We start from the raw sequence: 16,896 nt of genomic DNA on the forward strand, positions 1-16,896 counted from the left end.
ATATAAATTAATTTTAATTTCGTTACCCTATCATTTTTGAAATAAGGTATTTTTAATAATAGATTCGAATATAATAATGCTTTTAGTAGTTTATTACAAAATTTTACAAGTAAAATCTCATTTTTCATTTTCAACCAATGAAATTCATAACAACAATATGTAGAATTACATGTGCAAAAATAAAATCTGCAAATCCTCTCTCTGGACTTATTCCATGAAATTGACTTTTATTCTGGGGATTCACTTGTAACCGTAAGCAAACTGAAATACATGGAAGAAGAAATAATTAAAACATATCCATTAATGATTGTTAACATAATTACTTGTATGATTTAATAGATTAAACTCAATACATTTACTATGCTTTATTGAAAAAAAATACCTATATACTAACTTCATATTTATTTTACTAATAATTTATATTGCATATCTTTCTAATATAAGAATTTATAAAACTTATAAAGAGGAATGTAATAAATAAAACAAAAAAAATTACATAGCAAATCATGATTTGTTAAATATCGTACTAAAAATTTCATTAATATACAAAATAACTTCTATTACTCACTGAGTCCTATCGGACAAGATACTAATAAAATATAACAAATATTTATGTGTTACGCGCTGTACTTCCCATTATAGAAAAGATAAAATATACACTTATGCAGTAAAAATGAATATTCATCACATGCAGAATATAATCAAAGAAAGAAATGATAAATTAATCTATAATATTTTTTAAATAAAATTGCAGTTCTTACTTGCTTAGCTAACTACTAATATTAAGATAATTGAAAAAGTAATTTAACAATATGCTTTATATGATAACAGCTTAAAATTTAACAAATGATATAATAAATGGATTATGATATTGAAACTATACAATTGTTTCTTCGATATTTAATAACTTACAATATTTGTAACTATAGAAAGAGATTTATAAAATTAAAAGAATTAATATTACTGTTATTAAAAAGTCAATCAAATTAAAAAGGAAAGAAATAATCATCAGTATTGATAACATTACAACTACTTAATAAGTTAAAAATTTGAACATATATAAATATGATTAGTGATAATACCTCCAAGAACGAAGCAGGAAACGCAGGAAATAAATCCACTGAGAAAACTATTGAAAGGGAACGTACCGACCAGACAACAATATACGAATTGTATGGCACCCGTTAAAAACACATAAAGAAGATAAGCATCTATTATTTTAAGTTTTTTTGGCGTACTTTTTGTGTACTCTTGCCAAAATTTCGCTATAACTGTTAACGCAGTCATATCGTTCAAAAATCTTTTGACGTTCGGTTTTAGGTTAGATCGTATTTCGACTTTAGTATGCGCACATCATATAGCGTGCATGCGTGGCACGTTCCGAAGTTGCGCGCAATATAACTGATATATACATATATATGGCCGATTCGATAAACAGACCTATCGATTCGAGTAATATTGCGTGCAAAAGAATCGATGATTTAAATTCAAAACATCTAATTATGCTATTCTTAAAATGATAAACTTCCAAACTTTTTGAAATAAGTAATACTTATTAGTAAGGGTTTTTAATTTATTTAATATTTATATAATTTATTTAATTTACTTAATATTTTTGCAGATATTTGCACTGAGCTTGTATAATTCAGTGATTGAATATTCCCGCAAACTTGTGGTCTTCTTGAGTTTCTAAGAATTTTTTATTTATATTAATTTGCAGTCTAAACTGTTTTTGTCTAAAACCGTTTATAAGGTCTATATTCGTCGTCTAAAAGAAAATATACATTTGTCCTTGTCACACACTATTGCTTTCTCAGTCTAGCATCGTTCGTATCGTCTGTTTTTGTCGCGCAATATTACATCCCTTGCCTACAGACAAACCATGTGTTGCCATCTATTTTCGCATACTCCAAGTTGCAGCTTCTTCTATCTTCAGTAAATAGCAGCACATGGCTGGTCTGTAGATGAGAAGCGCATTAGTTACGACAAAGACTGATATATGTACTATATCAGACGAAGAGAGCGTTAATGTATGACAAGGACGAGTTGTACGGGCAATAATGGTGAGTAAAATACTTTAACTGGTAAGTTCTGGTGTACTTGCCAACTTAGCAATTACTGACGAATCACGTCGACTAGAACGCTATGACAATGAGAAAGTAATTAGCACAGGCGAGGAGAATTCCCTTGAGATAAAAGGTAGCAAGAAATATATAAATACAATTGAAGAAGGAATAATTTGCTGCACAAATTGGTAAAAGGTGTTGATTATTGCGTTTTCTTCTTTTGGGTTGGTGGAAATGCAAGCGGGAGATAGCTAAATAATTTGGTTGAAAAGTATCTGTATTCTTTCAATATAAATTCTTGGTCTATTCAATCTAGATATCAATAAGCATAGAATATCAGGTAAATCTAAATGATTAACTATTTGTATCTCATAGCAACGTTTATTGATTTCGATGAAATTCTGCAGCACGTAGATATTATGAATATTAATGAGTGTAACTGCATGTTATAAGATCAAGATTTTGAATGACTTTCTCTTATACATAATACGTATAACGGTCGATACAAGAACAATTGGTCCTTAGCTCACAAGGTGTTTGCAAGCAGCTTCGTTTAAAAATGACTTACCAACCTTGAAAAAGTGTTTACAGGACAAAAGGAAAGGAATTTTTAGAAGAATTAGGCATAGCCTGTAGTACGATGATCGGGTCAAACGTAAATATTACGGGAATAGCCCCTAGTAGATGGTCGGACCAAACGTAAATATTACGGACATAGCTCGCAGTACGATGATCGAGCCAAATATAATATATAATATAATATATAATAGCTTGTTTACGTTTTCGGTCCAAAATTCTCGAACGTAAATCGTAGGTTAAGGGGTTAAGAGCAACAGCAGTACTGTGTGAGATTCGTACATCACAGAAATCATTTGTATAACTAATTAATAAACACAAAACTAGTTTTCAAAATAAATATATTAAAGCGAAAGAAAATCGTTCCATTGCATTTTAGCATAACAAAAATGCAATACTCGATCACTAGTTACCATATAAGGATCACTTCGAATCATTACATATAATATACTCATAATGAACTCATAATAGAACACCAGAGACGACACGTATTGCACGATAGAGATTTGGCGACGGAATAAGTTCTGGCTTCGAGTGCGACGCGATTGACGCGAATTGCACTGTGGGAATTTCTTCTCTTTCTCTCTCCTCGGAAATCTCTTCTTTGATATTTGGTACAGTTTATTGCATGTTTTTCTCCAGTATCGCATTTCTCGAACTTCTGCAATGTTAATATTGCATAAAAAGGCGACATTTTTTATTCTAATAATCATATATCTAATATGTGGTACAATTAATATTTATAATTGTTTTCTTGGAAGGAGTATTAAAGCGTATAATAGTTCCAAACGGTGACTTCTTTTTATCATATAAAATATCTTTAAAAATTTGAAAATTAAAGTAAAGTTGGACAAATATGCGCAATATGTTAGTATTACGTGAATATATTTTATACTAAACTATTTACAGTTTTTGATACGATTTACAAAAGTAAAAATAGTCTAAATAATGCTAAAAAGGTATGACACTGAAATCTTAAATTCTATCAGATCCTGCTAAGTCGACAAAATTCAGATTTTCTATCGAAATTTCTTCTTTTGACTGATGAATTTCTATAAGTATCATTCTCGCTACTGAATGCGAGCCTGGCGATCTAAAAAATTTAATTTTTTATTTATTTTTAACTCTATTGTACTTCTATACCTAAGATAGTTCGTTCGACCATGGAGGAAATTTCCTCTGAAATAACAGAAGATTATCGATTTATTTCTATAAGTATCGATAGTTCGGAATTATCGATGGACAAATGACCGTATTATATTATTGCGTTGGAATTATTTGATGCACGACATGGTTTTTATACACCCTTTATTATTTTTAGAGATTTTAATATACAATTACATGATCTCATACATCCATACTTCTCGAATGTTGGAAAGCGATTCTGTTTCTAAATATTCGCGGTTGTTAACTTCTCGCTTCCAGAAACATCTTCAGTTCGATTGAAGTTGCGCACAGCAATTTTATACCGTCACAATAACATCATAGGTTGGCGGTTAGGGTTTCTAGAAATTAGTAATTTTGTTCCAATTTTATTAAATAAAAAATTGTTTAAATTCAAATTATCCAAACTAATCGATCATTATAAATAATTATATAATACACTATAAAATATTTCTCCATCTCTAGTACTATTCATTTTTAGTACTATATTTAAGTGTTGAAGACATTGCCAAATGTTAATATAGAGGTTAGAGTAAACATGATATAAAGGCATGTAATAGTTGAATATAATTTATGTTCACAAAATGACAGACGAAAAAACGCAAACACAGGAGTTTAAATTAGATCCAGATTGTGAATTACGATTTGAAGTTGAAACAAAAAATGAAAAAGTTTCGCTAGAGGTATGTATTATATCTTTCGTGTACTTTGTATTATATTATATTATATTGTTTATTTCCATCGTGTATTTAATTTCATCTCCATCTTTTGTAAATATATCATAACATTATATTAATCTTCTTTTTAGTTGAAGAGTGGATTAGCTGAAGTTTTTGGTACAGAATTAGTGAAAGGCAAAAAATATGAATTTACTGCTGGTGCTAAAGTAGCTGTATTTACTTGGCAAGGTTGTACAGTAGAGTTAGTTGGAAAAACTGACGTTAGTTATGTAGCCAAAGAGACCCCAATGGGTCTTTATTTAAATTGTCATGCTGCAATGGAAAGACTCAGAGAAGCTGCAGAGAAAGAAGACACTAGGGGTCCCATAACAATGGTTGTTGGTCCTTGTGATGTAGGAAAATCAACTCTTTGTAGACTTTTATTAAATTATGCAGTTAGGATGGGTCGTAGGCCAATTTTTGTAGACTTGGATGTTGGTCAAGGTCACATAGCAATACCAGGTACTGTTGGAGCATTATTAGTTGAACGTCCATCAAATGTAGTTGATGGTTTCAGTCAGCAGGCACCATTAGTCTTTCACTTTGGACATAAAACTCCACAAGCTAATGTTGCTCTTTATAATCTTCTTGTAACGCGCCTTGCAGAAGTCTGTTCTGATAGACTTCAAGCAAATAAAAAAGCCAGAGTTTCAGGAATAGTAATAAACACATGTGGTTGGGTAAAAGGAGATGGATATAAATTGTTGACACATGCTGCTCAGGCTTTTGAAGTAGATGCAATTCTGGTATTGGATCAGGAAAGATTGTACAATGAACTTGTTAGAGATATGCCAGACTTTGTTAAAGTTGTATTCCTTCCAAAAAGTGGTGGAGTTGTGGAAAGAAGTCAAACTCAAAGGACAGAAGCCAGAGATCAAGGTGTCAGGGAATATTTCTATGGTTCTAGGACACCACTTTATCCACACAGTTTTGAAGTGAAATGGAGTGAGGCTAGATTATACAAAATTGGAGCTCCAGTGCTTCCCGCATCTTGTATGCCTCTTGGAATGAAGGCAGAAGATAATTTAACAAAATTAGTAGCTGTTACACCTGGACCAAATCTTCTTCATCATCTATTATCTGTTTCATTTGCTGATTCACCAGAAGATGATGTAGTGCAAACTAATGTGGCTGGATTTGTCTGCGTGTAAGAATTATTATAAGTAGAATGCTTTAAGTGAAAATAATTTATAAGAGTTATATAACTATATAATTTATTTTTGTTTTGTTTATAGAACCAATGTTGATGTTGACAGACAAACATTTACAGTTCTGAGTCCACAGCCAAGACCATTGCCAAATACAGTTTTATTACTTTCAGATATACAATTTATGGATAGTCATTAACTTTTTATATGAGATATTTAATGAGTTTAATAAATTTTCTATTAAAAAGTGCTTTCTGTGTTTCTTTTTTAATACAGTAGGAATTGATTTTTAAATGATTATAATAAGATATAATAAAATTCCTAGTTGTATAATGTAGGTAAATAAACATTTCGTAAAATTCATTATACAGGGTGGGTCAGCTAAATGGAACCTAAATATCTATCTCATTAGTGCACAGTCCTCTTAGAGTAGTAAGAAACCTGAAAAATATGTATTCAGATAAAACTAACAGTGAGATAGCAAGAACTGTGAAATCTCTAATGAGTTGGCTGTATGTGCATTAGACGCTTTAGGTTGATGGCGAAACAAACTCAAAAAGATTTGAATGCATGGCCCTTTATTTTCGAAAAATCAATAAGCTTTTTTTATTCTACTTTATAAATGACTTTAATAAAAATATTGTTTTTTTAATGTTAAATTTTTACAATTTATATTGATAAATTTTTTATTATTTTTATTTGTTATAGTATTCCTGCATATTCTTACAATTTTACAAATGGAAATTACAATAAAAACATTAAAAACATAAGAAATTGCTGTACCAAGAACATAACTTTTCGAAGATAGAGAGCCATGCGATCCTTTTGGGACTGTTTTATCATTAATCTAAAGCATTGAATACACATGCAGCCAACACACCAATTGGCGATTTCCCAGTTTTTGTTATGTCTTGTAAGTTCGATAGATCGATTATTCAAGATGATGTAGTAGTATTTCAAACTTCGAGTAGTTTTGTAACAATTTTTGCTATTTTATAGAACAAAACAAACTATATAATCAAATTATAATTCAAATTAATTCTTTAATGATTAAAACCGAAGAGAAATGGAAATCATCCGATCTAATATACCAGATATTTCTCACTTTGAGAAGAAATTTCGCGAAATAATTTATGAACATCAACAAAATACAGTAAACGCCATTTTTATACTCTTTTATACAAAATTTATATCAGATATATTTTTACATCAAAAGAAAAAAAATCAATATGTAAAAGAAGTTAAAATAAGATTTGTTGCAATGAATATTTAATAACATTTTTTCAGAAGGAATTGAGTAATTTAGAAAAAGAATGTTTATTGTTACGCGAAGAACTTTGTTCGAAAGATCATCTATTGCAAAATGAACAAAAAATATCGAACGAATTAAAAGTTCGTTTAAAATTGGCATCAGAAACGATTGTTCGATTGGAGGAGGAAAACATGCATAATAAAATTGATTATTCGAATTTGTCAATGAATTATGAAACCTTGCTTAAAGAGAGTGATGTTTTAACAAAAGAAGCTCTATCCTGCCAAACAGAAGCCGCGAAAGTGAAATTAAAAATCACGAGTTTGGAAAATATATTACGGCGGGAAATTTGACAAAAAGAGAAACTAGAGCAAGCATTAATAGAACTAAAGAATGATTATCAGAAAATCACAGCTAATATTGATATGTAAATTTCTATAAAAGTTTTATTGCATTATTATTCTAGAAATCATTCTTAGAAAATTATTATTATTTATATTTTAAATACTTTTTTTTAAATACTTATTTTTTATAAAAGGAATCGTAGTTTGATAGGAAAAGGTGTGAAATGGGTTTGCCATTTGCTTTACTCTTATCAATTATCTCTACTTCTTCTTAAAGATTAAGTTATCTCCTTGAAGTTTTGTAAGAGTTATTTACGATACAATATCTTATTTGTTTAAAATATTATATAATTTACAAGTAATTTTAGAGACATTTAAAGTTCTTTACTTATATTAAATAGTAAAAAATATCATTAAGATTATAATAATATATCATCAATATATAAATATTTATTTGTATAAAATGAATATTATTTATAAAAACTTTATATGTATCACTCATTATTAATTACGATATCAGTTTGAAAATAATCTTTGTTTATTTAAATTAGAAATATTGCCAAGATTGCAAAAGAACAGCAATATTTATTAGAAAGTAGCAAAGCTGCAATTCAATTGAACAGACGATTGCAAACTTTTGGTCTCTGTTCTCATGCAATGAATAAAAGAAACAAAGCAAATATAAGAGAATTACAACATAAACTAACTGCTCTTTCTGTTAACGAATTCAATAAATTATCCAATAATAGTATATTATTACATCCAGAAATGGAAAATTTATGTTTCAAGGTATATAGATTATATTATTCTTTTGCGTTATTAGTATTATAAAAAGTTACATAATACTAAAATGTTTAACAATATCATGTATTGTATTTGTGTTATTAATCTATATTTTTCAGCTGAAAGAAATGTTAACAAACTTCGAAACAAAAATGCAAGCTCCTGTACCATTTGAAGAAAAATTGGACAGAATCTTCAACGAGCTGTCCACAAATTTAATATAAATATAACAATAATGAAAACAATTCTAATGAATGAAGTTAATCAAGTCGATGATTACCAACATTTATTTCATTTCAGTTTCTCAATACATCTGATAAGTAATAGGTTTATTTCGACTTGATAAAATATTTCAAAATAAAATTACATTGCTTATCGTTATAAAACATGTTAAAAAATTACTAATAATTTTGTATATACAACACCATCCTTGCATTGAAGCAGTTTGAGATTGTAAGGAAAAAATTAGCCGTTAGTTCGTTGCCATTTTCAATTTGTTCCATTTTGTTAAAAACTAAAACTGGAAGCTTTCCAGCGACCTCTCTATTACAGTGGTTGACCATGAAAGAAAAGTTTCTTAAAACGAAAAGAGAAAAATATTGTTCGTATGCGACGCATAGTTTCTTTTTTCTTTAAATAGCACTACGTTTATATATACTAGATTTAAAAAAAAGTCACCGTCGACGCTGAGTCGTAATTATATAAATAATATCAATAACAGTATAAACGGAATCGTGTAACATTATTATTATCATCATTATTATCATTATTCGCAACTAATCGATAACATTTGACAATTAAAAAATTGATCGTGTCGCGATATCAAAGGAAAGGCGGGTTATAACAATAAAAATAGACGAATAGGATTAATATAAAATGTATTATAATAATCGTATATTTTAAGTATATAAGTGGAAACAGATTGGAATCCCTTTTTTCTCGTTCTTAGGAAACAAGAAACAAAAAAAAAGAGAACCCTCTGTTTCTTTGGAAAAAGAAAACTATTACAACAAGCGTTTCAAACGAAGACGAAATCCGTGATCCATCTTTTTTGTATTACTTCTTTTATCCATTTTTTTCTTGTTTTCCTTTTTATTATTTCTTTAACAACAGAGAAAAAGGGAGGAATAAAAAGAATTTAAATCAAAAATATTGAAAAAGCCTTCTCGTCTTATTTTCTTTCTTTTTCGAGTTCTGAATTTGCGCTAATTATTGAATTAATAAAATGAGGAATTCTTCTTCGATCCGGTGAAAAAGCTAACTTGACGATGTGTATATAGATATATATGCATGTATATATATATCTATATAAATATTTATATTTATATATAAAAAATGACCGCCCATTGTTCACCTATTCGCATCTCCCTTCTTTTTTGTCTTGCTTTTACAATGTCTTATAAAGAAATAGCTTCGAAATGCTTTTCAAAAAAAGAAGAGATTTCTCATGCGTTGGCCAGAGAGAAATTTCTTCCTTTTATTTTCTCTTTCTTGTTTACTTCCTTTTATTTCTCTTTTTTCACTCATTTAAATAAAGCGAATGCAAAAAATATGTGTTAAAAAATCGTACCCCTTGATTAATTAAAACGTGGAGGAGAAACTTCGTATGCATAGCATCTGAACATAAAAATATAAAAACATCTTATATTTTTCATATTTATCTGCATTCATTTAACATAGTCGAATTTTAATACAATAGAAGCAAAACTGCTGAATATCGAACGATCGTTTAAACGAGAACAGAGATTTTCAAAATATACAGTAGCTCCTGAAAATATTCAGATATTTACAAAAACCTTTTATGGATATATTATGTGTTATAGGAAACATCTTGAAATTTTATTAGTACTGTAATGAAACCTAAATAGCACGATTATATTGATAAAGAAAAAATTTGCAAATGTACATAGAAGCTATAAGATGGTAGAAGCATATATTTTATAGGGGTCACAAAAGTATTTAAACAGTCAATTATGCATTATATTAATAATTCTCTATGTTCAGAGAGTTCATCTTTATCATTTACTTATGTTTAAGATGACTATTCATGCTGTGTACTAATTTTTCACTAACTGTATATTTGCAATAAATATCTTGAAATTTCTATATACACTTTCGAATCGATTTCAAATTTTATCATAATAATCACGATAATCGTGTCTCATTACAGTGGAAACAAAATTTCAAAAAGTTTCGTACATTACACGTAATATATTCACAAAATAGTTCTGCGGTAATTATTAGAATACTTTCATGAGCCACTATAAGTTAACGCGTTAAAAACAAATCAACAATTTATTATTGTTTCTACGGGTGGCCAACTTCCAGCTTATCGTCGTTATTATCCTCATTTATAGCAAAGCTTACAACGTATGTAAATGAATCGCACGATAAACGAAAAGCAGAATTGCACGTTATTTACGACGCGCAATTTTAAAAATTGATTTATTTTCTAGATTGCTCATTGACTGGTCGAGAAGTTAAGATTATCCTTCTTCGACAGTATATCAATTTTACACGGCGTAAGCATTCTAAAGACTGCTCGATCAATTGCACTCCTAATATTTCGTTATGAAACGTGACAAGTAGAAACGATGTGACTTACGAGGTGGTATTCGAGCGTCGTTAAAAAATTATCAAAAATTATCACAATTCGCGATTCGTTTCCTTCGGAAAATTCTCTTTTGAACGTGCCTTTTTTTCTTCTTCTTCTCCTTTTTTGTTTCTTTTTTTCTGTTTTTTTTTACTTTTTTTGTTCTTTTAATTTCTTTTCGGAAAGGATGAGGGGAAAGGCAGTTTCTCCTCCAGGATAAAAAGAGCTCCTATGAGTAATCAGTAAAAAAGAGAGACCGGCAGCGACGGAGGGAAACGAAGGTGGCCGTCAAGGAGTAAAATCACAGAAGTACTCGCGACGTGCAGCGAGCGAAGGAGACCGAAGGTAAAGAGTAGTTGGTGACGGTCGAGGATATGCCGGCTGATGGGTCAGAGTATAGTGCATCGTGCAAGCCAACTTGGTGGCTTCCTTTGTGGCTCGGATGCTTTCAATTGATGTCCTCCTCCTTTCGGTGGATTTGATGCCTCCTGTGTTCAAAATAATTCCATTGTTAGATATTAATTTCATATAATATACCGCTTATTTAAGTAAAAGTAGACTGTGGATGTTTATGTGGATTTTTAATCATTTAAAATTAAGATAAAACTTTATTAGGGAATTGTTTTAGCTGCTAAATATTATAGAATACTATGATTTGGATATTTTATATATTTTTGCATATTATGAGACCTGTGTATTCTTGCATCTTCAAATGCATACAAATCCACAGTCTAAGTATTAATAACAAATAATTTGAAACACCAAAAATAAAATTTGTACTTGTCAATATTGATTATGAAGAATTATGAAGGATATTAAAAGTGTGTCATATGTTATTATAAAATATTCATTCATATATTTTTATATGGCTTTCTATGAGAGTAAAAGAATATAAGTTGGTAGATATAAAAGCAATAATAAGAAATGAAATTTATAAAACAGTTATTGTGTTAACATGTCCACATAAGCTCTTAATATGCATGCTATTACATAACAAAAGCATAGTTTGCTAAAAAGAACACACTCCATCATAGACAAGAGTGAAATATGCATACATATATAGTATAATATATTATTAGTGGCATTGAATCAGAAGAATCTGAATAAATCTTTTATAGTAAATAATATTTTGACAATAAGGAAAGAATTATTTTTTAACTTTCTGATACAATGTACTAAGTGTTAGTATTAAATGTAGATAAATTACAAATAGTCGTGCAAAATATGTAATGTGTACAGAGAGGAAGAGTTACCTTCTGCCGAGACAGACCCGCACCAAACACAGAGAAACAGACACAGGAAACAAAGAAATGGTGGTTAATCAGTGTATACCTATTTTCTAGAATATATCTGTGAAAGCCACTAAACTATATCTAAACAAGAGTCAGTTTTAATCTCTGGAAAATGATAAAATTGAGTTCTAGAATTACCATTGAAAGAATTACATATATATGTCGGAGAGGACATTAGAATTAGGGTTAGGGGCGTGAAACGAATCTTCGTTTGGGTTACACGTTGTCGTTGTGCAATAGAGAAGACATTGACTAGTGCAAATACGATTATTATAGAGCCGGACAAGTAACCGTGGTAGTTAGGCACTCGAGAAACTAATGACAATGATCCCAGGTTCAATAACGAATCCGCGGTCGACGGGATGATAGATGAACGTACTCACAAAATCTAAGTCGGATGCGTGATATTCACTGGTCGTAAAGGGTTACTCCTTTCATCAGTGAGATCGCGAACGAGAATGCCTTTCCCGTCCCGATGATGCCACAGAGGAAAACTATAATGGGGTGTGTCTAAGGATACGAGATCATCGGATTCGTCGAGAAAAGCCTTCGTTCAGAAAGTAAGGGAAATTGACGTTGCTGCTAATTGGTCAATCTCCATATCGGTGGTTAGAAAAAGATGCTAGCCGCCCTCGAGGGAAAGTTGCTAGTGGGAGACCGCGCTCGTTGAAAAATATGTCTCCCCTATCTTCCCGTAGTTGGGACAAAGACTGTTTGTCTGTTTGAAGGACTTTAGTTAACTAAACCTTAAGATTTATAACGGGCCCTCGGGCTAGCCGAACATGTACTGCGGAGACGCATCGACATCTGGCAATCATCTTACTCGAAGAATAGGGTCTGCGTGTGGCGAGCCACGGGACAGAAACCGTTGGAATGTTTACTGTCGCGTGTCGCCACGAATATTTCCTTTAAGGAGAGCTATAGAATTACTCCATACCTTTGCTAGGCAAATCCCGTGACCGCGGCTACGTTCGGCGACTGACTGTCGCCTCGAGCCCAAGCTCATTATCACAACTCTCGAACAATTACAATCGGATTGAATAACTACAATTGTTCAATTACAGACTCCGGTGTTCTTTCATCTCCGACATATATATGTATATAATTCATGTTTCAGTATATAATTATAACAATAGAGATTCTTACAATTTTTTTAAACATAGGATTAAAATATACTGATATATTAAACTTTTTATTCGATTCAAATTTAGATGTGACACACTTAAACAGTTTCCTTTAGGAAGTTCAGTCAATTTTTCCAATTCTATATTTTTTACTATTAACTAATTATACTTATAATAGTACAGAATTATTAATCAATATCTTTTTTCCTTTTATCGCTCTATAGCTACATAAGAAGACAAAAGAAGAAAGCAGAAGCATATTGAAAAAAGATATTTACCAGTTTCTTTTCCATTTTAGCCTTGATATCTCGTGCAAGGGTATAAAATGCCTCTTCAACATTAATGCTAGATTTAGCAGAGGTTTCCATAAATTTTATTCCATATTCAACAGCAAGTTGTTCCCCTCGTTCCTTTGAAACTTGCCGTTTTTCTGTGAGCTCACACTTATTGCCCAATAACATCTTTTCAACATCCGCAGAGGCATTTTCTTCTATGTTCCTAATCCAGTTCTTTATGTTCTCAAAACTTTTCTCGTTGGTTACATCATAAACTAGCATTATACCCATTGCACCACGATAATATGCTGTTGTTATTGTACGAAACCTTTCTTGGCCTGCTGTATCCCTTTAAAGACATATAAAACATCTTTATTCCAATAAATATTAGGAAAATTATATAGAGTAAAGCATTAAATTTGTGACATTCTCATTAAAATTATATATTAATACATTACTACATATTACTACATTTTAATAGTTATATTATGAAATATTTTAGTCTTAAGAATCTGATTTAATTACTTAGTACTTACCATATTTGTAATTTTATTTTCTTGCCATCTAATTCTATGGTTCTTATTTTAAAATCAATTCCTGGAAGCATGAAATAAATAAGTAACATAAATCAATGGCCAAAAGAATTTATTGAATTAATAAACAAATTAAATAATATCATGATTGTTAAAAATACACTTAATATTTTGCACACAATAAATATTACAAATTTGTGCCTTTAAGAATTAGATTGGATTTCAAATTTATTTCAAGTATATTTCAATAAATGTAAAAACTATAGTTTTTCTGTAGTATAATCCTGAAATATCTATATATATTCTCTAAAAACATTCTTTTTTAATTTCATTATAGATTGATTCAAATCAAAGTTAAAACAATCACAAAGTATTATGCATTACATTTACAAATAAAGGAATCTATGTTGTGCTATGAATGTTTAAACATACATGAATATGCATTTAAATCAACATAAATTTATTATTCTGCATGACTATACAAAGCTATTCTATAGGGTGTTTCACACAATTGTATAGAATTATATCTCTAAAATGATTAGGGATAGAAAAAGTTCCAAAAGATAAAATTGAATGAATCTTATATTTCTAAATATACATTATTTGATATGTTAAATAAATATTAATATTACATACTTTGTTTATATGAATTCATTCTATTAATATTAATTTTTTCATATTAAGAAGAAAATAAGAATTGATATTTACTTTAATCTTTAAGTACTAAATATACTTTGTCCAAGTAAACATAGTAAGGTGGCCTTAATAATTGGTTGATCTGGTTTATGCACTTGACATAATTTTACTTACAGTTTTATGACTGACAATTACCATTTATAAAAAAAATATATAATCAAATTTTTCTCATCTTTTTAATATTAAATAATATTAAAATATAACTTATTTTTTAAATTTTTACTTTTCTTCAAGCCACGTGTTTGGATAACAAATAATATCCACATAAATGTAAAAAAAACATAATACAATATAAAATATATGCCCATTAGGTAATGTGATATTTCCAATAGATCTTATTTCATGTAACAATATCTGTTTTCATTTACTTGAATATATAATGGGATTAAAAATTTGATTGACATAGAAACGTATTAAATTTGCTGCATATTTTATTATTATTATAACAAAATATATTCCTGATAATTCATTACTTAAATCTTTTCTTCTAAATCATTGGTATGTGGTATAAAGTAAATAATCACACAAATATAAATATACATATTAAAAATATGTGTACTTTATAGAACATCAATTATAATAAATAATTTAAGGAACAATAAAAGCTGAAGAAATTAATATTCAGATTTTGATTATTTGAAAATAAACATTAATAAATAAGAAATAAACACAGCAATGATATCTTAGATAAATCAGTCACTATTGTGTATGTATATAAATAAACATATAGATAAGAATGTTTATGAAGTTGCACAAATATTTCGTAAAACATATAAATAGCTAAATAGATATATATAGAAATATAAATATTACATATACATATATGTATGAAACTTTAAAAGGTAAACAACCAAATAAACAAATAAAAATCCTTCTATAAATAAATCTCAATAAACAAAAGGAAGCAATCTCTAAATTAAGAACTCAGGATATAGAGATCACAAAATAAAAATACACAGCTGCATTTAATAAAGAAAATTCTTTCTACAAATGTAATAACTGTATTTAAATAATCATTGCATAAGCAGCGGTCACCTAAATTAAACTTCTAGAAGAATATATCCTTAAAAAGAAACAAATATACAACTAAATTTACATTTGTAAGATAATAAATATTATTGAGAGAAATATTCTCTTGATAATTAATCTTTCAATTGTATATGAAGATTTGATGAGTAATTCATTGATATTCATTGAAAAAATATATGCTACTACTTGAAAATCTGTAAACAAAACTAGATGAATAAAAGTAAGAAAGGAAAATGCTGTTGGGAAAAAGAAAAGAAAAAAGGATATACTTACCAATGGTCGAGATGAAGGTCGTGTTGAAAGCATCCTCGGAGAACCTGAAGAGGACGCACGTCTTGCCGACCCCTGAGTCACCAATCAGCAACAACTTGAACAAATAATCATACGTCTTCGCCATACCCTTTGTTCCTCTGTCACACTCTTTATTTCACGTGATCTCTTCTCGCACTTCTTTAATATTCCCCTGTTTTATTCTTTCAGCCCCCTTTTTAACACGATCTTCTCTCGCGTAATCGTGATCCTTGGAATTCCAATGACGCACCCTTTAAACTTAAAAGCGAGCACACTCGGTTAGAATCTGTCTCCCTACTATCGCGACAATATTGAGTTCAGAAAAGGTCTAAAGGTGAGACTATCGGCGGAATCTGTTCGGAAACGACGGAGCTCGTGTGATAGATCACGCAAAAACATCTGTCAGAAAAAGCGATGACAGCCATCGGTAAGTACAACTTTTTCTCTGGTGTTGTGGCCAGCCTTCTGACCGCACCACAGGTGATGCGCGCGTGTGTATACGCATACGCAACACGTGTGTCGGGAACAAGCTGGATTTTCATGCAACCAGTTACGTTGTGGCGAGTTTATATGAAGACTATTAGAATAGTGGGCATTCGAACCTCAGTTTCGAAATGATTTAATATTTTTCAAGACTATCCAAATTCGAATCAATTCGGATAACATTCGATGCCTTGAAACCTAAAATTTTTGAAAAACTTGGAAATCTTGAAAGTTTTTAAATCTTGAAAGCTTATGTAGTGACGTAACACTGTAAAGTAATACAATTGGAAATGCCACTATTAAGAACGAAAAGCTTCTGAAGTTTTGAAGTTAGGATTTGAAAGAATTGAATATTTGTTGCTCTCTATGTTTCGAATTTTCATTACATTGTAATGAATTTGTATTTTTTAAATCAATGAGATTATGGTGGTAAATTATTTTTGACACATTTCTGAAGCCATAATTTTTTTCATAGAAGTTTTTATGTCATGTTATATAGACTATCTTCCTAATGTACCTTTTTCATGG

At 29.8% G+C, this 16,896-nt stretch overlaps 4 protein-coding genes across 5 annotated transcripts; 2 read left to right on the forward strand and 2 right to left on the reverse strand.

Annotated features, from left to right (window-relative positions):
* Positions 1-69: 69 nt before the first annotated feature.
* Positions 70-1,420, reverse strand: LOC117217096 (dolichyl-diphosphooligosaccharide--protein glycosyltransferase subunit DAD1). Its single transcript, XM_033464403.1, has 2 exons — positions 1,083-1,420; positions 70-261 (listed from the first exon to the last, which is right to left on the reverse strand). The coding sequence occupies exons 1-2, from the start codon at positions 1,285-1,287 to the stop codon at positions 131-133; spliced, it is 336 nt and encodes a 111-aa protein (XP_033320294.1). The 5' UTR covers positions 1,288-1,420; the 3' UTR covers positions 70-130.
* Positions 1,421-3,567: 2,147 nt separating this feature from the next.
* LOC117217093 (protein CLP1 homolog) lies at positions 3,568-5,923 on the forward strand. The gene is made up of 3 exons (XM_033464399.1): positions 3,568-4,489; positions 4,615-5,672; positions 5,761-5,923. The coding sequence occupies exons 1-3, from the start codon at positions 4,391-4,393 to the stop codon at positions 5,870-5,872; spliced, it is 1,269 nt and encodes a 422-aa protein (XP_033320290.1). The 5' UTR covers positions 3,568-4,390; the 3' UTR covers positions 5,873-5,923.
* A 995-nt stretch (positions 5,924-6,918) lies between these two features.
* On the forward strand, positions 6,919-8,189 carry LOC117216946 (the record flags this gene model as incomplete). Its single annotated transcript, XM_033464129.1, has 2 exons — positions 6,919-7,274; positions 7,821-8,189. Coding segments are annotated over 2 exons (636 nt in total), but the record flags the coding sequence as incomplete, so codon positions are not given.
* A 724-nt stretch (positions 8,190-8,913) lies between these two features.
* LOC117217094 (ras-related protein Rab-8A-like) lies at positions 8,914-16,376 on the reverse strand. 2 transcript variants are annotated; one of them, XM_033464400.1, is made up of 5 exons: positions 15,868-16,375; positions 13,873-13,933; positions 13,340-13,685; positions 11,899-11,901; positions 10,544-11,133 (listed from the first exon to the last, which is right to left on the reverse strand). In XM_033464400.1, exons 1-5 carry the CDS (start codon positions 15,989-15,991, stop codon positions 11,035-11,037), a joined length of 633 nt encoding a protein of 210 aa, XP_033320291.1. In that variant the 5' UTR covers positions 15,992-16,375; the 3' UTR covers positions 10,544-11,034. The 2 variants fall into 2 exon arrangements, with proteins under 2 accessions (XP_033320292.1, XP_033320291.1); XM_033464401.1 differs by lacking the exon at positions 11,899-11,901 and having other exon boundaries at positions 8,914-11,133; positions 15,868-16,376.
* Positions 16,377-16,896: the final 520 nt, after the last annotated feature.

Source organism: Bombus bifarius, unplaced genomic scaffold (genome assembly GCF_011952205.1).
Source record: "Bombus bifarius isolate JDL3187 unplaced genomic scaffold, Bbif_JDL3187 scf7180000007974, whole genome shotgun sequence".
Classification (NCBI taxonomy): domain Eukaryota; kingdom Metazoa; phylum Arthropoda; class Insecta; order Hymenoptera; family Apidae; genus Bombus; species Bombus bifarius.